Genomic DNA, 25,408 nt, shown 5'->3' with positions numbered 1-25,408 from the left:
CTAGAGAGTTAAAAAGATTATACACTAGCCCACTTGCAAAATGCAACTCCATAATAGATTTTTTAAAATGTATTGTTCTCAAAATACTTTGAAATGTCTTTAAATAATACACTGCACTTAATGAATTGCACATAATCTGTTTCTAACTTTTCATTTTTGAAGTATTTTTTCCCAAGAAAAGGTAAATATATCCATAAAATATCAGTGGGATATGAAAACTATTCCCTGCCTTCTTTTTAGGAAGCTTAGGGGATTTTTTGTTTTAATTATGATTTGCACTCTAGACAATCTCTTCTTATGTAAGAAACATGACTGTAGGCTCTGCTCATATTTATTAACCTTCTTGTGTCCCAGTTTTGATTTGCAAAGTACTTTGTTACAAGAGAAAAGTAATGTTATAAAATATGCAGTGTGAAAATAATTTTACAAATCAATTCAGACATGATTTGCTCCATGATTCCCGGTGATATGGTAGAGACCATGGGGAATACTGAAGAACCATATCATACATTATGATCCCTTTTGCTCAAAGTGAAAAATTCGTGTATTTTGCCTATTAGCAAAAAGGGATTTAAATAATATTCTTCAGATTTGTATCCTAAAACCTATGCCACAGTGGATCCAGAGAAAGATCAGCCCAAAGGCAATCTTTATTGATTCTCACATGAGGATGCTCATTTAAAGCACAGAGAATGTTTGATATTTCCTTATGAACATTAGGCAAGAAGTACATTTTTATGGCATTAAATTGAACTCTTAAGAGTCCCATGCTTGCAGGAGTAGAACTGATAGAATAGTTAATGAGCTATAATTTCAACTTGGAGACTGCATTCAAATACTGCAAGCAATTTCTCAGTCAGTAAGGAAATATTTTTCTAAGTGACATAATTCTAACCTAGTGTTTTGCTTCTCTGACTTTAAATTCAGTATTTAGTAAAGAAAAAAAAAATCTCTGAGAATTAAAAGCTTCAAAACATTCCTATAAAGTTCACATTTGTTTTTTCAGCTTTTGCTTTTATGCAAGGAAATGAAATGAAAAGGCATCTATCGTTGATTATACAATCCAAAATACTCCAGCTGTACGTGGAGGAGATTTACTACCAATGAAGGTATTCACTTAGTGTTTAGTCGATACTTAAATTAACATTTTTATGATTGAGCCTATGTTCTCACCCCTCAATGCTGTTCATCATATTTTCAAGTGAAAGAAAAAATAAGTGCTTCAGAGCCTGAAAAATCTGACCTTTAAATCAAGGCCAATAGTGAAAAGCAGCCAAATAATTCTTCCAATTTACCATATGGAGAATGTTGTATTTAAGATGCCTTCTTATTTAAGTTATACTGTGAACATAGCTTGTTTGTTATTAAAATGTAAAAGGTACCAGGAATTTAGTCAGCTCTACTAAATCCCTTCTGAGAATTTTATTTACTTGTACTGAAATGTAGCCACTTATTGAATTCTTAAAACTCTGTTACAGACTTTTTCAGACCAAGGAACCAAAATTTATTTTCTGATATTAAAGTCCTAATAAACTTAAACTCTCCCACCCCGTGTTAGTTCTGTGTATCTGACACTCATAATGCTAAAAATTCAGCTCAGTGGACAACTGCACATGTCCCTTACCTCACCCTGAAACTTCAGTGAGAGAGATGAGACAATGAGACTCCCAAACTGATTTTCCCCCAAAGACATCTTTCCTACAAGGTGTGCTTCACCGTTCCTTCTGCTGTGGTCGTGGTGCCTTGCACAGCAGCAGGTGGCACCTCCTGCAAGGTAGTGCTGGCACAGTTCTGGGTGTTGCTGGCAGCCTCCTCCACTGAGGCTGCTCTCACAGTGAAAATTCCTACTCAAAGACTGTCCTATGGGAGTGAAATGTCTGCATTGTCATGAGAAAAGCCTACAATTAGGCCTTAAAAAATTGAAGCAGATTGAAGCTTGTTTCCTGTCCTTTCAGAGATGCACGGGCATTGGCTTTGTACCACAACTTCATTAATATAAGAAATCATGAATTTTTCTGCTATGTGGAATGTTCTAGGGAGAATAATTAACAAGGAAGGAAGGAAGGCTGGCACAACACAATTCTTTGAAACCCAATACAAAAGGACCTGTTGGGCAGATAGGCAAGTGCTCAATACACTAAAGGATTTCTTTAAATGGATGGATTGGCACAACACTGATCAAAACTCAAGCAGAGAGATGTATTTTTGCTCTGTCATTTCCAGACACAGTTATTTTCACCATGGAAACAAACTTGCAAATTAACTTGAAAGCTTACGGAACTCACAGCAGTGCTTAGGAGACACATGCACACATTTTTATGTGTAGAAAATTAATCTTTGTTGGGCTGCTGAAAGTTAGAATTTAAGATTGCAAAAATAAGCATAATAATATAAACGTGCAAGTGAGTTTGTTTCTGCCATTAATGATCTAAGTGTTGAATTATTAAAATCAGGTACCCAGTCCATAGCAGCTGGAAGATATGCTGTGTTTCAGAGAACACCTTGCTTCTGACAAGTGGCCAGAATTAAAATAGGGTTTTGATTTGATAGTCTGATTACACAGTGACTGCATAATTAAACTTTGCATGCAACTTAGATGTATTACCTTGATTTAAAGTTTAATAAACACAGTTTTGTGTAACTTAGATTATATCCAAAAGAAAAAGTTATTAGCTTAATTCAGTTAGCATGGCAATTATTTGGTATTCTCCTCATAGTACGAAGTACTACTCAAACATAGGTTAGAGATGGGGAAAAAAGATCCTATCTGTAGCTGAAGTGTAATGTATTTGGAAAAAATATTTATGAATGTAATGATATTGGTGTGTTACTTCTAGTGTTATTAAAAATATCACTGCATGCCAGACTGATGTGTTCTGATCCAGGATGAACACACAGAAATTTTCACTAGCTATTTTGGCAAATTTCATAGTTTGTGCATTCTATTTAGTTCAAAGTGAACAGAAAAAAATAACTAATTTTGTTGGTTGACCACCACCACCTCCCAAAAACTCACTTCCTCTCAAACCACGACAATAATATTGCAGGAAACAATCTGGAATGGGACCCCCATACTACCAAGGCCCATAGTAAGACAGAATAGTACCTTTCACAAAGCCAGATATGAGAGTCTCAGGTAAGAAACTGCTCATTCTGCCTCTGTTGATAATATAACTTGCCTTTTCTACAGGCAGGAGTTTGTGATCATAAAGTAGAACCACAGCATCATAAATTCACAGAATCATAGAATAGTCTGGGTTGGAGGGGATCTTTAAGAATCATCCAATTTCAATGTTCCTGCCACAGGCAGGGACACATTTCACTGAACCAAGTTCCTCAGAGCTCCATCCAATCTGGCCAGGAACAATTCCAGGGATGGGGCATCCAAAGCTTCTCTGGGCAGCCTGTGCCAGTGCCTCAATACATTCACAGTAAAGAATATCTTACTTATATCCAGTCTAGAGCCACCCTCTTTCAGTTTAAAATTATTGCCCCTTGTCCTGTCACCACAGGTCCTTGTAAAAAGCCTTTCATAAAAGCCCCATTTATATATTCAAATAAATTAATTAAGTCTCTTCCTGTATTTTTATAGTGACATCAGCACACAGACAAGGTAGAAGTACATAACAAATACAAGGATAAAATATATTTGAGTAAAGTTATGTGAAGTGTTATCAGTGAGGTCACTGAAAACAGAGAAACCACTTCTCAAAGATTCAGTGAAACCTGGCACAGATGCAATGCTGTACTAAGCATGAACCTGAATATAAAATGGATTTAAGAATTTGTGAAAAACTATCTGTTTCCCAGTAGGAGTTTTAGGTTGAGTGAGTTCATGATCACATTTACTTCTAAAACACATAATACTGCTTGGTCTAGAGATCAATGTTTACAGATTTATATTTTTAAATTGTTAAATCTTCTCTTTATTTGTTATTTTCTATTCTGGGCATCAGGCTGAGTTCTGATTGGGAACTTCTGAGAGGAAAAGTCCATGATCGTTGCTGAACACCTGGAAACCCTCTGAGGGTGTCAGGTAAGGACCAGGTTAGAGCAGCCACAAGGCTGTGGACCAAGAAAGCTTCAGCATTTTCTAATGGACATACTGCTACTCTTGATCTAGAATGCCTGCAGCCTTATTTGCAACTGATCCCTTACGAGGCAGAGCCAAGTCCTTGTTAACTGGTGCCTGGGAAAGATCTATCCAAGAAACAGACCAAGACTACAGCCAAACTTCTGCAAGAGGGAAGGGGTCCTCAGATTAATTTTTTCCATCATAAACAATCTCCCGTATGGTGGTGACACACTACAGAGTAATTTTCTCCAGGGCTGGAGTAGCTGTCCCTGTCAGAGCAGGGCCACTAAGATGATAAAGGGACTTGATAACTTCATACATGAAGAAGGGTTGAGGGAGCTGGGACTCTCCAGCCTGAAGCAGAGCAGACTCAGAGATGAGGCTTGTTTGAAGGCTTATTTTGTTATGTTCTGAGTACCTTCAATATTTCACCCATATCAAAGATGGATATGGCCATGTGAGGTAGGTGTTGCTCCTGTACAATATTGTAATAATTTCCTGTGCTCTGCTTTACCACTGAATTCAACCTGTTGATAGAGAAAGAACATATGTCATGAAATGACTTACCCTCCTTCTTCAGAATATTTGTGGCCAAAGGCAAGGATGTCAGATGCTCGGCCACTGCCATCGCATATCACAACGGGAACAGGAGGAGTGTCTCGCAGGTACTCCAGAACAATGGAGATGACATTGGGACCTCCTTCCACAATAAGGGCCACCACTGGAACCCCTTGGCCAATTCCTGGAGCAAAAGAAAGAAAGAAACAAACCAAACCAACGAAAACAGCACAAAACAGCCAACCAACCAATAAAAAAACCACAAACACACACAAACCAAATAAATAAATAAATGCAACAAAATAGAAACAAAAAAAAAAAAAAAAAAAAAAAGCAAAGCCAGCAAGGCAAACAAGACATAAGAGAAGACAGAAGAAAAAAATAATCAGACTGAAATACCCACATTATGACTGTACATTGTAATGTCAGAGAAAATGCATTCAGTAAATCAGGTATTTTGGGAGCAGTGTAGCCATCTCCTCAGTTCTACTGCATAAACCAGTATATTCTGGAATTATCTTCTTTTTCAAGTACAATAGTTATGTTTAAATAGACCATGATTTTTTTTTTCAAAAAGATCATATCTTGTTTTGAAATCATAAAGAAACTACTGCATGTCTTCCTCACATGTTCATAATCAAGACTGGAATCTTGCTTGTAGTCTACCTTTTGCATGATATCAGTTTCCCATCATTGGGTCTTCCAACAGTTTTGCTTGCTGTTTCAAAATTACCTCTATGATATTTTTCCTGCTGTGTGGGGTTGCAGCTGGGCAGCCCTTTAACCTTCTCTTCAACAAACTAAACACATTCTCTTGCAATACAGTTCTATACTTGTTTTTCAACTCTAGTCAGTCTCATGGTTTTTCTCTGAATTCCCTCCAATTTTCAGCATATTCCTTGATTTGCAGACCCCACACCAGGTCCATTGCTCCAAAGAGAGCTGAACTAATGCTTAACCAAAGGAGAGGCATCTTCATTTTATGCACTTTTGGTGAAATTACTTGGGAGTCCTCTGCAAAAGTTATAACACAGACTGCCAGGAAAGTTGTGTGGATTTAGAGAAAGGCAATTTTATGCCAGGCTGCTGTTAACGTAGCTGAAAAAGCTTTTATGGTAGTCACTTATTGACCAGCTTGGGACATTCAAAAGGACTCAGGCAACAGAAGTTGAACATTTTCTATTAGCATTTTTTCCTGACAGAAGTTTCTTTTCCTTTTCAAGTAGCTTTTTTAAAGAAAACCTATATTCGTTCTGCACAAAATTCTGACATTTCACTGGAAAAACAAAAATAAAAAGAATGTCCTTCACTATTAATAGCTGGGTTTGAAAAAAAGTTGCACAAAGCCCTGTTACAACTGTTAATATGTCTGATGTAGTTTTCATTTACAGAGGGTACAATTCTCCAAAGCAAAGATAAGCCTGTGAGGCTGGAGCATTAAATCTGATTAGGCCCTCTAGAAATATTCACAGATCAAATGATTTTCAATAATTTTAAGGACTTGAATTACTGTCTTTAAGAAAAAATGAAAAAAAACCCTAATCTGTATATATAACAGGAAAATATTCTAGGCATTTCTTGAACCATTTGGAGGGAAATGTTATGTTTCCTGAAGTGATTCTCAGCATGCCTTGTAATGTTTGTCTCTACTGTTTGTCCATGGCTTTTTTATCATATAACTTAAGTAAAATGTGTGGTGCTTCTTTATGTTAAGAAAACTACAGGTAGAATTATAAAATGTAAGGTAATGAAAGAGCATATGAAGGACGGAGTATAATAAGGGGGTTAAGAGAATGATTTGCACAGAGATCAAGAGTTAATTTTTCTAATAATATTAAAGACATCCCTGAATTGCTGTTCCACCCAATCTATACACCTGCTAATAAGATAATATTAAGAAATATTCTTAGTAATGTGACAAACTGAGTCTGGATGACATTGCGGATTAATAGAAATGGAGAAAGTTCACAATTTGAGATGCAAAGCCATTTATGTGGTGTTTAATAAATCCTTCTGTAAACTGGGAACTCATTAGGAGGAAATACTAGAAAAGCTGATGAAAAGAGAGCTGTCTTTGGTACAGCAAGACTACTAGGAAAAGTTATGATCCTGGAATACATACAGCAAAACATTTTCAGGAGGAAATGGGCAATTCAGTGCCACTCTGCAAGCCACTCAGGGAATTCCATCCAAAAAACTATCTGTACTAGTGCTCAGGCTTGTTCAGAAAGAACAAATTGGAATGAATGGGGGGAAAAGCCAAAAGGAGTGTATGAGGAATACAGATGTCATCTTATGAGACAAGATTCAATAAGTTTGACTCATCTTCCTTAGCATATTAAGGGGAAAAGACACCATGACTGAACACCGCCATGACATACAGCACATTAGAAATTAACAGTTTTAGATGGCATTCAGAAGATTCTTGGTTATCAGAGGAGTGAAGTATTTACAGCCTTCTTGTGAGATTAAAAGGGAAAACTTTTTGTATTGAAATGATGCTCTGATGCTCATCAATCATCATAATTGCACTGTGTTGTGTATCTCAAAATGTTCCTGAGTCAGGTTCTGTCCTTCTGCTGGAAGTCTGTTTATTCCCAGTGTTTTCTACCAGACAAATAATTCTCATAATATAAATAATTATGGTTAGTCTAAATAGCTGAACTATTTTTGCCTTGTTGGGCCATTTGAAAACACGTCTAAAATTTCTCCTGCAACCTTTGATTTTCCTTATAAATTTTTTAAACATTTTTTTTTAAATTTAGGCCTTTACAGTCACAAGAGTTGTCTAGTATATACAAGGTCTCTGCAAGTGTTCCAGTTGTGTTTCATTCTAGTTAATCAGATGACAATTTTTTTGTACTCTGGTTCTTTAGAAATACATTCAGCATGGAAACAATCCTCTAATTTGAGGCTAGTAAATTAAAAGAACTTTTCTCCAATTCAGACTTCAATGAAACTTTGTGGCTTTAAGTTTAAAAATGCCCTAAAGCCATGTGAACCTTGGTTTATCATATACAATTGAGTTTCAGACTGAACTGAAACTCTTTTATCATTCTGGCACATTTCTTTGTGAGACCGAAAATAATATTTAAACACAAACTTGAGTTCTATATCTCATTTTCATTTAGGAAATTCTCTCTGGTTTCAGCAAATAGATGATTTTTATTTTAAATTTAATTGTTCTCCATAAATAATTTTGGTTTGGAAAAATCTACTGTTTATTTTGGTGGCAAATTATTCCAGTTAATTTCTAGAATTAGAAATAATATTTAAAATCAGTTAATAAAACTTTGTTGATATTTCTTCAAAGTATAACAACTTATGGCTTTCAGGAAAGTTCTCTTGGCTATAGCTGTCTTAACCCTAATGTTATGAACTTCCACAGATTTATGATAATTAATTTCTGATCAGTAATGGTATCCACTGCATGAAAGAAAGTCAATAGACATGGTGAAATAACAAAAGGTCATGCCTGCTTGAGTACCACAGAATTCTCAGCTTTCTATGATGTTCCAAAGAATATTTAAATTAGTTATGCCATTATATTAATTTCAGAATAAAAATGTAGCTACTTATACCAAGATGTCTGCAGCTCAACAGCTCTCAGCCAAAATGCAGAGTATATTTGAATTAAACTTTTAGATATCCCGATACTAAAAATTCCTGGATGCTTTCCTGCTGCTAAATATTAGGAATTTGGAAATTATTGCAGAGGGTCTGCAGAAAAATTTCAGTGTGTCTGAAGACACTGACTGACTGTACTAACACCGCATTTACAACTATGACGATATGAAATTGAGAACTGACTGTGCTTTGCCTTAATGTAACACTGGGAAATTTGGAGAAGGTTGTCATGTGATGCGAGCAAGAACCTCGGACTTTGAGAAAAAGGTAGCTGATAGACCTATCTTTAACTGCTAATTAAAATCTGTTTCCTTCTAAATCACCTCAGAAATAAAAGAATGAGAAATTCTTTGTAAGAGCTCTCTATTTCAGCTTGTGCATGCACAGTAAACAATAGTCTGCAAAAAAAGAGCTGGCAGTGCCTGACAGATCCACAGGGAGCCTTTGGTTTCAGACACTTCATTTGGAAAGACAACAGCAGGCTATGAGGTGAGATGCTAAATGCAGAGGTAACAATGTTAAGGGCACCATTGCAAAAAGAGTTTCTTGCTTGAGTTGAGATTGTCAGAAAGGAGGCAGTGCCAAAATGAAACCTCGCTGACATAAAACTGGACTACAGTACTGGAACTACTGCTTCCTAGCACATATCCACTAGATGGGAACTATATGCCAAGCACTATAATGGGCAGTCCAATAAATCAACACAGAAGAAGTTTTCATGTGTTTTTGTGGAATTTACCAAAAAAATTGCCCTAGTCTGGGAAAAAACGTAAGGATAGCATTCATCCTGTGGGGCTATCTTCAACAAAACTGTTGCTTTCGCTAATAAGTACTCTAAAAGTATACAACCTTAAAAAATGTGTTTCACATTTTATTAACTGGAAAGGGAGTAGCATTAATGCACTACACTGAAATATTGCACAATCTGAAACTGCAAAACACCTTTTTAGGTACAGGGCAATGCATTATTATCAGGAAGGACTATCACTTTTGTTGTCATCCAAACACAGAAGAAAGTACAATTCATTTTTACATATCTGAGGACTTTTTTCTGTTTCCTAGAAGGCACTAAATGACATGTTAATCAGCTTTTTATTTAATATCCTTTGTAGAGAAACATTTTAAGTTTGGGTGAATTATTTTTAAATATCTGAAAAATTATGGTCATGTGATAATTACATGGAGGATTAATTTTAAATTTAATTATTTCACTTTCTAAAGCATTTCTAGGATGAGCTTTGGTTTCAAAAAACTTTTTTTCCTTCTTCTTTTGGAAGAAGGAAGCTTCTTATCTAGCAGTATGTCTGTGGACTTGAAATTGGCTGTGAATGCTGACTAATGTGTTATTACTGTGATTTTTATGACTTAGTTAAATAACAGTTCAAGATGAAAAATATCTAGTTGCAAAATCAAAGGTCTTGCAACTTTAGAGTGGTCTCTGCATTTTTATTCTGTGTTATTAAAAATCATCTGTTAGACAGGAGATTTTTTTCTCTCTGATTAAAAAAAAAATATATTCAGTTTGTATCCAATAGCATGTATGTGGGAAACATCTTGTACTAGCTGGCATATTACTATTTAATAAGCTCTTCAATTCTCATACTAAATTCTTTATATTTCTGCTATAAATCCAAAAGTACAGGTAGCCTCTCATGACTTCATTGCTAGAATACAGAAAAATAAGTAATTGTTTTGACTCAGTATAATGATTCATACAAAAAGAAGAAAGTACCAAAGACCTGAGGCTCATCACTATACCGATTTTTAAACCAATAACTTGCATTTTGAGTACTTCAGTAAGTATGGATTTTTGCAGCGTAGATTAGACTGCCTAGTGTTTCCCAGTGTCAGGTATTGTGGATTTTTGCAGGTGAAATATTGTGCAAAAGATTCATGTAGTCAACCTAAAGCCTTTTTACTGTGCTATTGCCTTTGTGGTCAGCAGCAGAGCCAGTGAGACTTTCCGACAATTGTGATACCAGGAAAGTATGTACACATCAGAACATTTTTCTCAATGTGCACCAAATAGCACTGGTACGCCTTCCTGTTAATATACAAACCCCCCCCCATCATTTCCCCTTGACACAGCTATAATGCATAAATATGTAAATTAAAATAATAAACTAGAAGAAGTTAATGTATTTGGAAATGGAAGAAAGGAAAAGCTGCATAAATGTCCGTGTTGTGTGAAAAGGGACTAAAAAAATCTACTATGCTTTGCGGAAGTCCGATTGTTTTTTCCCAATTCTTGGAAAAACATTAATATTTTATACTGTAAGTATATTTATAAATAATATATAACCTTCTTATAAATTATTACTACTTCTTTTAGTGAAGAGCTAAGCATGAGTTACCCACATTTTTATAGACCAACAAGTGAATAAAATGCCTCATTTACTACAAAATGCATTTACTACTCATTTTTTTAAAGCATGGTTTTAGGAGTAACTGGGAAATATCACTATGTTGTATACTATCCGTAAGTTCAGCCCTGAGCTCAGTCAAATAAAACAGAGGACCTATAGTTGACTGACCTGGCAGAAATGTGTCTAATTTCAGTATCATAACACTGCGTGGTGGTAGGCACATCTGAGTTGATTTCCTGCTGGCCACCTTTGCTCCTTCATTAGGTCAGACATTTTGGTGTGAGTTGTCCTATGTTCATTTCCTTTTTCTACCTGGAAATTTTGACTGCAGAGTTTGGTAATTATTCAGATTTGTTTGGGACGTTGGAGTCTGTGTCTGTCCTGCTGGAGGAGTTACTGCACAACAGCTAGCACAGCAGTGATGTACAGCTGGAAATGTGTGTCACACTTCGTGCACGACATGCAGCTGGAGAGCAAGATCTCCCAAGGCTGGATGCAATGGAAGAACATCCGGCTTAAAGTTACACATAAGACTGTGGACATGCTGAGAGAGCTCAGACTGTCCCAGAGGAAGGCAGAGTAAGCCTGCACAAACCTTCACACGGTGCACGAGCAGTCAACCTGACAGCTCAACGTCTTTTCCTAATGAGGCACACACTGCTCATCTGTGCAGTATAGAAACAGGACTCTCAGCCTTTCTAGAAAACCTGAGCCTACCCTAGGCATCTACAGGGATGTGTGAGGCATCACTGAGCTGGAAGGGTTCGACAGGTCTTCAGGAAAGAAGGTATATTTGCATGATCAAGGAGCCTCTACAGTTTTGCACAGGCCTACTCCCCAGGTCCACAGATTTATAAATATCTTCCTGGACCCAGATGTACTACAGATGGTGGGGTACATAAATTAGCAGGTTTCTCCACTGGGATCATACCTCAGGTTTGCATGTGCCTATCTCAGATAATGAGACAATAGATCCTTAGCAGTAGACAATTCCTATGACAGGCTTTAGACTTGTTTCGCACCACTACCTTGTGTACATCCTGCAAAGGATCTGCTGCTTGTGAGCAAGAGCTATCTTTTTTAACTGCAACATTCTCCTAGGATAATGGCTTCTGTGGCTGGCAAACTCAATTGAGTTACTTGCTCACTGACAAACTTACTGACTTACTGACTGACAAACAAATCCAAAACCGCAAATCAACAGATTTAGATTTAGCCATGTTAGAGTTGCTACAAGTGTTTGTCATTGCACAGTGCATGGAAAGGCACACAGACCATTTTGCACAAATGTTCCATCATGTAAAAAACTTTAATTGCATCAAACAGATGACATGTTCCCAGATACAGGCTATTGATTCAACAGATGAGGTTATATACTCCAGGGTCTTTTAATGCAAGGATTTTTTACTGGAGGTATTTAGCAGAAAATCTCATTTAATTGTCAGTGGACAATTGATAAAACTGCTGTGAAGTTCAATAACAATACTGATGTGGTAACAAGAACTCAGCCAGCTTTAAACTACATTTTGATCAAATCTGACCTTAGTTTTAACCTAAATATATATATGATGAGCTATGATTTTGAGGGGAAATTGACTAATAAGCTTTATTCATTTGTATTTGAAACACTGCAAAATAGCATTTCCTTCCAGTTTTTTTGAGAGGCTTAAGGTGTCTTGAAATTCATATTAGAATTTCACGGGTCTTGTAATTTAAAGAAAAATAAAGAAAGTCTGTAGCTCAAGAAGTCTTTCTCTGAAGCCCAGTTTTTAGGCTATTACCATGCTTCATGGGACAAGCAGAGTATGCAGCAGTGTGATGTATTAACAATGGCTGAAAGAAACTCCACATAAAACCCGTGCCTTCCAGAAACTTTTCAGTCCAAGTGTTTACACAGTACTTGGATATCCTAGTGCAAACTACCTACATATATTGGATAAACAACTATACATGACCTGCAATCTCAATAAGCAGAGGAGCTGGTGTAAGCCTAAAATATTGAGGAAAATAGTTTTAAACTTCTCAACTAATATTTGCCTTACAGTAATGCAGAGTCAAAAAAAATTGCTCTTTGGCTGTTAATATAGCAGGTAAGTGATGCCCAAATACATTTAAAATTATATTGAATTCACAACAGTCGCTAAAAGGTTTGACCACAAAAATGTGTCTACTTCACCTATGGACATCTATGTGGTACTCCCTATGGCCCCAACTAGCTCAGAAAGGCTAAGTGATAACAGAACATCATAAAATAATCCAGATCCTTCATATCAAGTTACACTGAAATAAGATTACAACTTGGGTCTTTTTCTAGGCATTGGTTTTCAGGAAACTTTTTGGAAACATCTTCTGATGTGTATGACACCTTTTTGGCTAAAATATCAACGGCAAAAGGCAAAGAGATAAGATGACCTGCACATACAATGTATCTGCATGCTCCAGCTCTCCAAATCACAGCTGCAATATGTTTACCACTAGAACAATTACATTACTAACTGGAAAAAAAAGGGATTGGATCTTGCTTTCACAGGGTGATGGAAAAGAATGCTGGGTTTTATTACCCAGAAGTACAGGAACATCTCCCAATGTCACATCTAGTTCAAACCTAATTTCACATAGCTGCACTTTTTACAGTCAGCTTTTCCTTTTCCACTTCCCTTGTCTCAAGCATCTTCACTAGAGCAGAACTGCTTATTCCAGGTATGGATGGCAAAGATAACAGGGGTATTTCTTTTAGTCCTTCAAGAACTGTTCCGTAACATAAGGAGAGAAATGTACAGATTAAAAAACAAAACAATAAAGAAAAAAAGACAGAAAAAAAGAGGTCAAACTCATTCTACTCTTTTCTGAACACCTTTAATAGTTTTTTATATTCAGAAATTAATGGGAACATCCATTTGTTTGGAAACTCATTACCAGCCCTATGTCTAAAGAAATCAAACTGATCTGGTAAGCCAATACAAAAAATATCTAAGAATATTTGCTGCGTTCCTGAAATTCACAGAACTAGAGGAGTATGTGTGATTGATACATAACCATTACTAATAATAGGGAAGCTCACAACAATTTGACTTATTTTTTATTTTTGATTTATTTTTTGACACTTCTACTATAGGTTTGCTGAATATAATTTTCTGTAAATTCATTTTATTTTCCTGCTTCCCAAACACAATTGAAAAACACTACTATGAATTTTATTTTGTTTGTCTTTGTTTTTTGCCTTTGTAGTTTTCATTCATTCTCCTTGTTTTCCTTGTTATGCTTACATCCATTCTGCATTCTTATCTTTATTATTTCCCTTTTGGTAGCCCAATCACTTCCTCTCTGTCTCCTTATGCTTAATCCATAATCTTCTTTTATCTCATCTTCCCTAGGAGTATGATTGTATTCTTTTGTCCCAGTCTGTTCTCCTTTCTCTTCTGCTTTCTCCTTCTGCTCTACCTTGATACTTTAATTCTCATGTCTATTTGCTCAGTGCTCCTTCCTCACCTCTCTAAATCTACCTACTGATGTATCTGCCATCCTGCCAGACCTGACATTGACAGACAAATCTGTGGACCTGACACCTGGAGCCATATCTTCATTTAATAATAGACTGATCCTAAAAACTTCTCAAAAGGAAATTCAGCATGGTAACAAGAAAAGATTTGTGGTATCTTTTTATTTTTCTACTTGTCTTTGCAGAAGCATAAAGTTCAGAGAGTCCTCAGAAGAAATATGGCATGGGAAGGGCCTGTGTAAGACTAAGCCCTGGGTTTTGTGAGCCTCACAAGCATCCAAGCAATCACTTGGTTACCTTCTATAAAATGGCAATACAGAGTTCAAAGCCGGCACTTCAAGTTCAAAGACACAGACACACACAGACGCGCGCACACACACACACACACACACACACACAAAAGAACCTTTGTGGATTTCAGTCAAAACTTACCCTATCTGTCCTTGCAGTCAACTGATTATTAGGGCAGGGCCACAGGACCTAACAGGTTTCACTCTTGGAACTCATTTGTAGGCAATGGCTTAAGACACACAGGAGCAACTACAGTTTCAGAAATTCTCACATTCTGTCTGATCTTCCCTTGTGCTTTCCCTGGCTCCCTTTGGATGTGAGCACTTGAGCACTACCAAATATTGTATGCAGCACTTTAGAAAGCTGTTGCATTGTAACACAATGAAATTCTACATTACCTCATTTAACATATTGAGGTGTTTTCCCTTGTCATATTTTGCTTATTTTTTCAACCTATTTGACGCTATGTAATCTCAGAAAATTATCCCTTATTTTCACCTGTTACAGAAAACTATAACAGGTGAGATACAGAATAGCAGAAATTTGGCTGAAGTGGATTAATCCTAAAATAATGTTTCTTAGCTTTACAGCTTTACAAATCCAATAAATCTAAATGATCCAAAACTTAGGGAACTGAAATCACCTGTACTCTTTTTCTTCTATATGAATCATGTGAAAACACATGCTTTAAACACTCTCATCTGTTTAAAGTCAAGTTTGTGAAAGGAATTTATAGATCCACTTGCATGGATCTATTGTGTGCTTCAATAATGATTTTTAACCTCATACTTTGTCAGACCTTTCTGAGGTATGTTTGTCTGCAGTGTCTGATCAACAAACATCATGATGCTTTTAATGAAAAAACCCAAGTTTCCAATCTCTAGCAAAATCTGAAATGAGTCAGAACTTCAAGAAGTTCTGGGTTTTACTGAAATTTCACAGGAGTCAAAGTTTCGATCTTGCAGCAGACTTCCTCTCCTAGAAAGCAATCTATACCTAGATCTTCCCAGCTATGTAGTTATGAAAATACATCTAGGACTGCACAAGACATGAAGGAAAAATCTGAACCAAATGAGAATTCCAATGCATTTGATGATGATATAATGGTCAGAGAAGGTGCCAGTGATGACAGTTGAACGTCCCTTTGCCTCCCCAGCCCCCTTCATATATTCTCAGGCATAGGATGACAAAGGGAAGTCCACGGGTCACATGAACAGATACTGTTGACATATTAAACTGTCTAGACTGCCTTTTCTACCTAATCAAATCACCCAACTTTATCAATCACTTCCTTATTCAGAGGTAATTTTTTCTCACAGGCCTACCAAATCTCAACTACATTAACCAACTTTATAAAAAAGAAAGATTAAATACAAGGTCACAGGTTCCAATGCCTATTGTCTGTCTGTTTTTCTAACAGCATATAGTGGAGGTAGAGCAAACCTTCAACACCAAATGATAAGTTTAAAATTAGAATAACTGCAGCATGATAATTAACAGTAAAATTCTGCATTTAATCCTCTGTGGTCTGGGAGGCAATTCCTACAGAAATGCATCGCTCAAAAGAAGAGTATTAGCTTCACAAGGCGGGTCTACACATCCTTAGGATTTGGTGTGGTCATCTTCCTCAGAAATATCAACATGCTTCAATGTGTAGGAACTGACCTAGCAGTGTAAAGTGGTCCTTGTAAGCTTCATAAAGGCTATAGAGTATATAGGTTAAAAGATTTATAAAAAGTTGAAAAGTTTATGAAAGATACAAAATAAAGCAAACTACTTCAAACTTTCTGATTTTTTTGAAGGGATCTATTTCCAATTAAACACACACTGCCTTTACGTCCTCTGGCTCAGCATTCTGTTTTCAAATATGTTTTTGGTTACATATGTGTATTTTTACATTATTTCTGGCTGTCCTGGAAAAGGAATTGTTAAAAATCTAAGAAAACAGATTTTTTTTTTTCACTGCCTTTTTAGTTTTTTCCAGATAACTCTTTCTGAAGAAGAAGGTGGTAGCTAATTTTATGAAGAGAAAAGGGTTTTCAATAGCAGAAAAAAGTCTTCCCTCCTCATCAGCACAGGCTGGACTCCTGCTGGCTAGGTGACATTACATATGCTTGTTATACTCATTCCTCATGTTAGTGAAGTCCTTTTGCCTCATTTTGTTCTTTTGACCTCCCTTTTTCCTTCTCTGAGGCTGTGTCTAATACTATAAAATGTCAAAAATCTAACCAGTATGGGATCATCTTTTAAATCATTAGAGGAAACATTAGATCTTTTTACATTTTAATCTATGATGGTAGCTGTCAACCCCAATCTGAACATCACTGCTTTACTGACTGGATTCCATCTATTTCCAAAGCAAATTTTAAGAATTTAAAAATTCTGTCAGAGAGTTACAGAGAACATAAAATTCTGGCAGTCTTCTGATGAAGATTTTAATATTTTGATGGATGAAGCCTTCAATATAAGTAAAATATCTGAATCTAAAAATAAAATGTCATTAGCATGTGGTCAGTATATTTTCAAGACCATTTGTCAGGTATGCAAATATCACACAAAGCTTATTCTGCTCTTTGAACCACTGCATTACCATTTCCTGACACATTCCTTCCTAACACATGCTGAACACAAATTTTATTACTGACACATATGTGGTAGAAGACATGAAATGTACATGAAAGACAGAAAATCATTGTATGTTTCACTGAATGGTTATGCATGCACAAGAACATGCTATGGGTGCATGCTGTGCTGTGCTGTGGTGGGCTGTGCTATCCTATGTGTCACTGGTGGGCTGTGCTATCCTATGTGTCACGTCCAAATTCTGATTCTGCTGAAAAAATTACACGTGTTCTTTTAAAGAAAAATGTGCAACATTCTTATTAATTCACAACACCATTCATTCAAATTAAGAGAGATCATACGTACAATGTGCAATGATCATTATATATATATATATAATGTGTCCTTGTCTTGCTCTTCTGCTCCAGTAAGAGCATTCATATGAAGGAAAGTAAGCATTTGTGATGCAAATAGTTGGTAATCATGCTGTAAGCTCTTTAAGGACTTGAAAATACTTTGAGCAGCAATAAAAAGTCAGTTAACAGCAACAACTATATCAAGTGAAAGGAAGACCTTAGTGCAAACAGAAGGAATGAAATTAAATACGTATTATAAAAATGCAAACATGAATCTGGAGCCAAAAGGAAGAAGCTTTAGGTAAGATTTTTGAAGATTCTGAAAGTGCTGGTAGAGGCCCTTTATATGTAATATGAAGTAATTCTAGACCACACTACTTAATGAGAAAGCATAGTTCTGTGTATCACAATCACAAAATGAGTAAAACCCACAGCCTGTCAACCTATTGGAGTCTTTGTCTGAAAATGATTAACAGACCTCAGATCAAATGTATTAGCTGAGTTGCTACATTGGCAATTGCTCTAATCTAACCATCTGTGGAGTAGCAGGAATGAATATTTTATGACTTGTAACTTCCAACGCACATTTTGTAGACAGATTTCTTTTATATTTCTGGTTCAAGGCACAACTGATGTGACTATTGCATTGCTCAGCAATGTTCTGCAGAAATGGTAATGAAGTACATCTCAGCAAATGACCAGGCCATTCTACAGCACTTTGGAAAAATAATTTGCTAGTGTCCAGGAATGTTATAATTGCAGAATTTGCAATAGGAAATCTCTAGTAATTAGATGCTTCATTTATTTCCTTTCTCTGTTTATAGGTTACATCATCTGTTTGGTGACACATTAAGTTCTTGTTCTGTATTGACCACTAGTATTTCCACAGAATGGGGAAAAAATAGACTAGCTGCACTTTCACATCCTGAGTGATCATAAGATATGCATTGATTTTGAAACCAGTGACCATACTGGTGAAAATTGTTCTGCCTTTTTTTTTTTTTTTGTGTCCTCCAAAAGCTTCTTTGGAAACATTGCTTTGCAGCATTGTGACCCATTGGAAAGAAGGCCTAAGTATACAATATTTTGGAAAAAAAAGTTGTAAAGGGTACAAAAAATTTACAATGTATTGAAGACTTCTCAGGCATCAGGAAAAAGAGGAAACAAAAAGAAGAAAGTCCTTCTATTCCTTCTGAATAAAATTTAGCATTGAAATATAGCACTTCAGAATGACTCAAACCAAGGAATACTGTAGATGAGATGTGATTGAGGGATGCACATGAACTTTAGAAAAAGAATAATTAAATCCTGGGCCTACAACATCGCAGCAGGCTATGTACTGAGGATGGATGCCTAATGACTTTTAGTTATTGTTTTAAAGATAATGAATTAGACTACATTGTTTTAAATGGATTTTAGGTCTCAAATGCATATCTTGTATGATATTTAGGAAAATCAAGTCCAAACTTGAACATTCCCATATAAATTGCTATTTTTCTGTGTTAATTACTAAAAAAGAATTCTGATGTAAATTATGCCTGTTCAGAGTAAAAATTGCATATTTTGTTCTAATCAGATAACCATATCCTTAGGTCATGGGCTCAGGGTTACAGTGGGTGCCTACATGAATGCGAGGCACCAGCATGCTCTTGGTGCACATGAAGCTCGCCAGGTACTTGGGCTACATTAGACCAGTGTGTCAAGTATGGGCTTTTGTCCCATGCTCACTCTATTCATCACTAGCAGGGCTGTAGCTGAAGCATTGGATGCAAGTTTGGGCTGTCCATGAAGGATGAGGAGAAACTGGGAACTATCCAGAGGAAAGATGCATAGGTCTCTAGTGGCCTAGAGCATATACCTAAGGAGGAGAGTTTGAGACAGCAATGCTTGTTTAAACTTTTGAAAAGGAGTCTAAGGAGTTATCCTATACCTGTTCTACAACCTGCAGTGATGTTAAAAAGGTGTCAGAGCCATATTTTTTCTTGATAGGGTGAGGTTCCCTGGAAGGAAAATGTCCAAAAATAGCAGTTTGCAAGCTTCAGATAACACACTGGTGATGGGGTTGGAGAAAGTTTGTAAACCTTTTGCTGGAGTCCTTATAGATTGGACTAGTTTGAATATTTTAATATAGGAGGTTATCAGCTAAATGAAGGTTGAACATTAATTATTGGAGGTTATCGGCTAAAGGAAGCTATAGATAAACTTACTCAGCATTGCAAATACTTCTGAGAAGAGACTCACACTGGGGACCTTCAGAAGTCTGTTCCATTCTATGTGTAATCTGTCATTCTACAAACAGCTGTGAACTGTTTCATGTCCAAGGCAATGAGACAGAGTTTAGTCTCTTGAGCAGTTCCAGAAGCAATGAATCAGTAAACTGGCAGTGGTGGATTACATCAGCCTGACATGCCATAGATCCCTTCCTGCCATGGAACAGTGTAATGAGAGCATCAGAGATGGAAACACAGCTGCCCTCCATTTTCTGCATCTCCCTATTGTGCTGGGGCATTTTATTATGTTAAAAATCTCTATAACCTTATCCTGAGAATCTTCTGCTAATTAATGCAATATTTTTGGAATAGAATGGACTCCATATTTCAATGTAAAAACTTTTACATGAACTATTGAATTAGCCATGTAATGCTATACAAATAAACTCTATGGGAGAGATAGTTACAAAGATATCTTTCCTTCCCTCCAGTGTATATCTTCAAGCAATCTCTGTGCCTTGAAAATTCTGCAAAAAGTCCAGGACCCAAATATTTGTTTGAATTGGAAACCAGAAACATTTCTGATCAGATCACTTTGAATATTTCCTTTTGATCTTGAAACACTTCCAGAAAAGTTCGTACTTTCAACATTTCATGGTACAAATGATGCACTTTGAAATTCCAGGACTTTGAGACAACTTGAGGATCACCTCAAGAGATGGTTGCTGGGCTGTGTTAAAATAGCCTTCCTTTGTGAAAATAAGAAAAACCCGTGCTGAGCATTAAAACATCAAATTAATCCCTAGGTAGCTGCACAACTGAGTGACCTTGTGCTGAACCTGCAGGGTCAGGGCCACAGATGTCACCTTCTGCTTTTCTGAAAAGCATTTTTTAGTTCCTGAGTATTTACTGAGGATAAAATAAAAGCAATACAAGTGGTAAAACCTAAAAAGGTAGTGGAAAACAGAATACTCAATAAAATATTTTCCCTAGTGTTCATAAGGGGAATAATTGGAGATTCTTCTTATTCTTCTTCTTCCTATTATTATTCCTGCTCTTATTCTTATTTTATAATACACTGAATTCAAGAAATTGGATACTGCTGAATGACTGATAATAATGCCATATTAGGAATAAAAAAAGCTGAGAGTACCAGAATTGTCTGACATATTTAATGACCCAATTTAGTCTTAAATTTTATAAAAGAGACTGCCACTGTCCCAGTCTATTTGAAGGGAATGCCATTTTCTGGGTCTTTAATATGTGTGAAAAAGCTTCAAGGCTTCCTTTTGTGAACTATATGTGACCCCAAATATCCAGGAGAGCTATCACTGTGCTGGAGAAAAACAAAGTCAAAGCAAAGGAAAACAGATAAGAAGAAATGACAAGCCTAGCATGTAAAACTCAGGCAGGCTTAACAATAAGAATTAAAACTACTTCAACACTATCGTCAAGGGGCAGGCTATGAAATAAAAAATTATCAATTGCTTACAAATTCCTAAATATGTTCTGTTTTCTCGAGCAGACTCTCTTTTTAGTGATTAACTAAAAATTGCACATTTTCCTTACTTTCCCACAAAGAAAATTGTGATGCTGAGATGTTTTCCCCCACTCCACATGCTTGCAAGTGGAATATGGCAAGTAAAGACACACATGCATGGCTGCACAGACTCCCATTTGGATAAAAATCCCTTGGCAGCCATGCCCTGTCATGCACAGGATGGAGGATCTGCATTGCTCTGCTATAAATAAGGGTAAAGAAAAGCATCAGAAACTGGCCATCTGTTTGGCTGACCCAACAAGGCAGGTGGTCTTTCTCATCCATATGGTCAACTTCCTAATAACTAAGAGTGTGGGCAGGACACAGCCACCCTCTTTTAAAGCAAAGACAAACAAAACATTGCAGAAACATTCCGGATGCCACTGAACCAAGATGTACAAATCTTATTGGCAGACTTCTTTTTGAACAATTTTTTCACGTTTCTATTTTGAAGAAGTGTTGTGAGATCCAAGTATTTTTGTGTTTATAAGAGAGAGAGGGAGTGAGTGGTTAAATGGTGGACAGTCTCTGTCAGAGAGGAGAGTGAAAAGGAGGATGCTTACTTTTGTTTGTGGGGTGTACTGCACAAAAAAACCTGAGAAGTTCTTCATTTTTTAGATGCTTGAAAAAGTCAGGCAAGCATTTGACTTGAACCACTGAAGTCTGTAGTTTCATCCATCAGTCACTTTTTAAAAAATAAGCCTCTTGACCAAATCTGAATTTAGTTAAATCTCTCTAAAGAGATTTATTTTTTAATATAAGATTTTGCCACCAAAATGTTGTGTTGTAAACTGTAAAAGCTCACCCATTTCTTTTAAAGGCCTTCAAAATAACTGCTGTTTATGCCAAAATTTTATATATTTTCATGATATGCCATTTCAAATGTGCCTTTTTGCTTCTGGTCAAGCAAGGATTAGTTTACATTATGTTCATCTCCTAAGGAAGCTTCCAGGCATGCACCCACTGCTTATGGTGCACACATTTTGCGTGTACCTACATAGTGCTTTCTGAGAAAAAAAATGTAACTGTGATATCCTAAAAACAATAAGCCTGTGGAGTTCATGCAGTGCTGTTGAAGGCTATAAGTGGCACAACATTTTAATTTAAGCACAGATTATATTCATCATACAGAAAACTTTATCAAGCATGAAGAACATTCTAGTTTATGTTCACCCAGTTGAGGCCTGTAATTCCTTGTCATCTGATGTCTGAGAGCTAAATGCTTTTCCTTGTTTCATTCCAGTTTCACGCGGTTATGTCACAAGAAGTTCCACCATTCCTCAAAATTCCATGTTTCAAGAGAGTTATTAGCAGAAAGGCTGCATGTGATCACTTTTGAATAACTAGATCTCTTTTATTCCTAAAGAAATCTTATGGAGGCACAACACAGATGTTTATTTGTGAGACCAAAAATAGAATTGAAATTAAGTCCCCATCCCAAGCATGAGTACATCAACAATCAAGTGTGGGTACACTACAGAAATAATAATACTAGTATTGAGATATCATATTTTATTTTATCCATGCAGAAATGCTTACTTAGGCAACTATTTTTTTCTTTTAGGTAGGAAAGTGATACAGGAAAAGAAAAAATATAACTTTGAAAGAAAAACTGGGGCTTCAGTCTGATGTGATGTCATCAGGGTTGCAAAAGATGAAGTGGAAGGAAAACCTAAGTTCATAACTCAGTTTCTGGCTTTGGCTAATGACAGCTGCCTAAGAGAAACTAATAAACACAGCGCAAAGGTATAGCAGCACTTTTATGGAACACTCTCACTGCCTATAAATATCAGTGTCTTTTCAACCTGCAAAGCATTTATAATAAAAAACTCTCCCTTACATTTTGTAACCCTTTTTTTTAACTGTACTGATTTCACCTTATTCTTTACTAGATGAAGGAGAACCTAATTGTACACAGTTCTAAGGAAGAGAGGCTACCAAAGACCCGAGTGGAATCTGAAACATAGCAAATACTGCTTGAAACTTAGCAGAAACAAATCCAGCTATTTCTGCTGTTCACTCTGTTAATTATTTGCTTCCCTTAGATCATGGTCACCATAGTCAGTAGATCCACTCCCCCAAATGTGCAGAATTATTGCTTCTTTATACTGAGTTGTTTTTGCAATTATAAAGCAATACAAGCAACATGTTACTCACTTGTATTTATCTTCTGAAGTGAAATGTGCTTTTCCAGGTGTCTACGAAGCTTTACCTCGGCTCCATATTTACCAGTAGTACCATTGTCAGCCAAAATAAAATGAGAATGCATGCTGTTGAGCACTGTCAGCTTGCTCATGGGATTGGACATCGTCTGGTATGGTCGAACCACCTGCATTTTAGAGACAGAGGAAAAAGAAGGTACACTTAACAGAAAAGAACCTCTGAACTAAATCAATTACAAGATATGAGATGACAAGATGAAACAAAAGAAAAAAATCAAAATTAAAGTACTGCACTTGAGTACTACTGTCTTTTGTGTGTAAAGTAGAAAATGACCTTAACACTGCCCTTTCAGATGCAGACATGGCTTAAAGGGTTTTCCATGGTAATCTCTTTCAATAGTACCAAAATTCACTGCTTCCTTTAAAATTCAGCTAATGGTCAGTGCTCCAAAGGTCTGGGTGACTACACACACACACTGTATACCCTGTCTGGTGCTGTTTATCTAGACAGTTGGTGTAAAATTTCACCTTGCTCTGACCAAATTCTTTGATTCGTCCTTCACAGACCCCACCCAGCATGATGTCAGCATCAGTGTTGGCTCATGCAGAACCACCAGCACTGGAGACACACAAATACAGGTGAGTTCCACTCTTGGAGAGGTGTACACATGATATTACACCACATTTTCAATTTTCTTGGAAAAACTATTGGCCTACTTCTATCATCAGTGAAAGGGCAGTTGCATATGTTCACAACGGCATTAGAAATTTTCTGTTCAATGGGGAGTTTGCTTCACTTCCTTTGATTTGATTTAATCCGGAGAAACTGTGCAGCAGACTGAGTAAATTGCCTCATGGCTGTCCCACTCATAGCCAGACTCAGACTCATGTCTGCCACTAGACAGACCAAATAATAGCATGGGGCCACATTTGGCTGTCAGCTACTTTGGTGGATGTCTGTTGACATAAGTAAGACTGTACTAACACAGCAAAAGAATTGGTGTTGTGTCAAGGCATCCTGACTGATACTTCAAAGGTTTTCTAGCAATATTATTCCCTGCCTTTCTTATGTATGTCTTGTCCTGTTGGAGAGACAAAACAGAAAATCTGTAAAATGAAGTCCTAGCTGAAGAAGTGCAGTAAGGACTTGTTAGAAAACTCAGCTGGGCTATCCTTCCTTTGCAAGGAATTTTCTTCAGAGTTCTGATATCATTAATTGTTCAGGTCTTTTGCTTTTAATGCACAAATATGTACACTAAAAATTTGACATAAATGCTTGCAGACAGAAATATAATTAGTTATTGATTTATTCCTAAACTTTTCACCTGTGTAATTCTAAAGAGATGTCTAACTGAGACACAATTCTTTAAAAATAATATGTGTTAGCAATTCTTTAGCCAGAGATCTCTCTGTATATATTATTTTCACTTGTGCATGTCTGCCTAATTTGGTCAACTCTTGGCCAGCAAGGAGAAATACGCAAACTTCTTCTGCTGTTGTAAACTGCCATGCAAAGGGTACTCTGTAAGCTCTTCATCCTGCAAAAGGAGGGAATATGTCTGAGAAGACCTAGAGGGCAGCTGGCCAACAGCAAGAGAGTGCACTACACTCTGTGAGAACAGCCCACTCTGAGCCCCAGAGGCTCAGATTTTTTTTAATGTTGTTTCTTTAGGTAACTCTTTCATAGCAATTTATTCTACAGCTGCCTATGACTTAACAAATATCACTACACTGCTGGAATGTGTTTAATAGCTAGCTTCTGCAGATACAGAAGCCATGTAGCCCATGGCACTGTCAGAAAGAGAAGGAAGGCTCTTTCTCACATGTGCAAAAATCAATTAAAATCAAATTAAAACAGTACAGATTTTTTTAAACAGATATCCACCCCATTTCTCAATAAATGGACATCATTACAGAAGAGGAATCCCTTGAGTTGCCTGTTCATTGTATGAGTACAGGCCACTGTACAGAAAATTCTACTGACAGCTTGTGGTTTGATCCTGAGAGCCACAGCTCAAAACCTTCTAACTGTGACATCTTGATCTGCAGCTCTAATGAGTTGCAGTACTGAAGCCTTCATGTATTGACTCAGTAATCCTGCTGCAGGACATATTAGAAAGCTATGCTTTTGTTCTGTGTTTAGCTACAAGGTGAGTTACATT

The 25,408-nt window shown here is 36.6% G+C and overlaps 1 protein-coding gene across 15 annotated transcripts in view; it reads right to left on the bottom strand.

Annotated features, from left to right (window-relative positions):
- The window catches only part of TRPM3 (transient receptor potential cation channel subfamily M member 3), a 416,327-nt gene that overhangs the window by 94,260 nt on the left and 296,659 nt on the right, over nucleotides 1-25,408 (bottom strand). For all 15 annotated transcript variants that reach the window (XM_038125139.1, XM_038125133.1, XM_038125130.1 and 12 more), the window contains exons 6-7: nucleotides 23,242-23,413; nucleotides 4,643-4,817 (exon numbers count right to left, since the gene is read on the bottom strand). In XM_038125139.1, the coding sequence (XP_037981067.1) occupies nucleotides 4,643-4,817; nucleotides 23,242-23,413 (347 nt within the window). The remainder of the gene's footprint in view (nucleotides 1-4,642; nucleotides 4,818-23,241; nucleotides 23,414-25,408) is intronic.

The sequence above is a fragment of the Motacilla alba genome, chromosome Z (genome assembly GCF_015832195.1).
Source record: "Motacilla alba alba isolate MOTALB_02 chromosome Z, Motacilla_alba_V1.0_pri, whole genome shotgun sequence".
NCBI lineage: Eukaryota > Metazoa > Chordata > Aves > Passeriformes > Motacillidae > Motacilla > Motacilla alba.
This window is presented reverse-complemented; position numbering and strand designations above follow the sequence as displayed.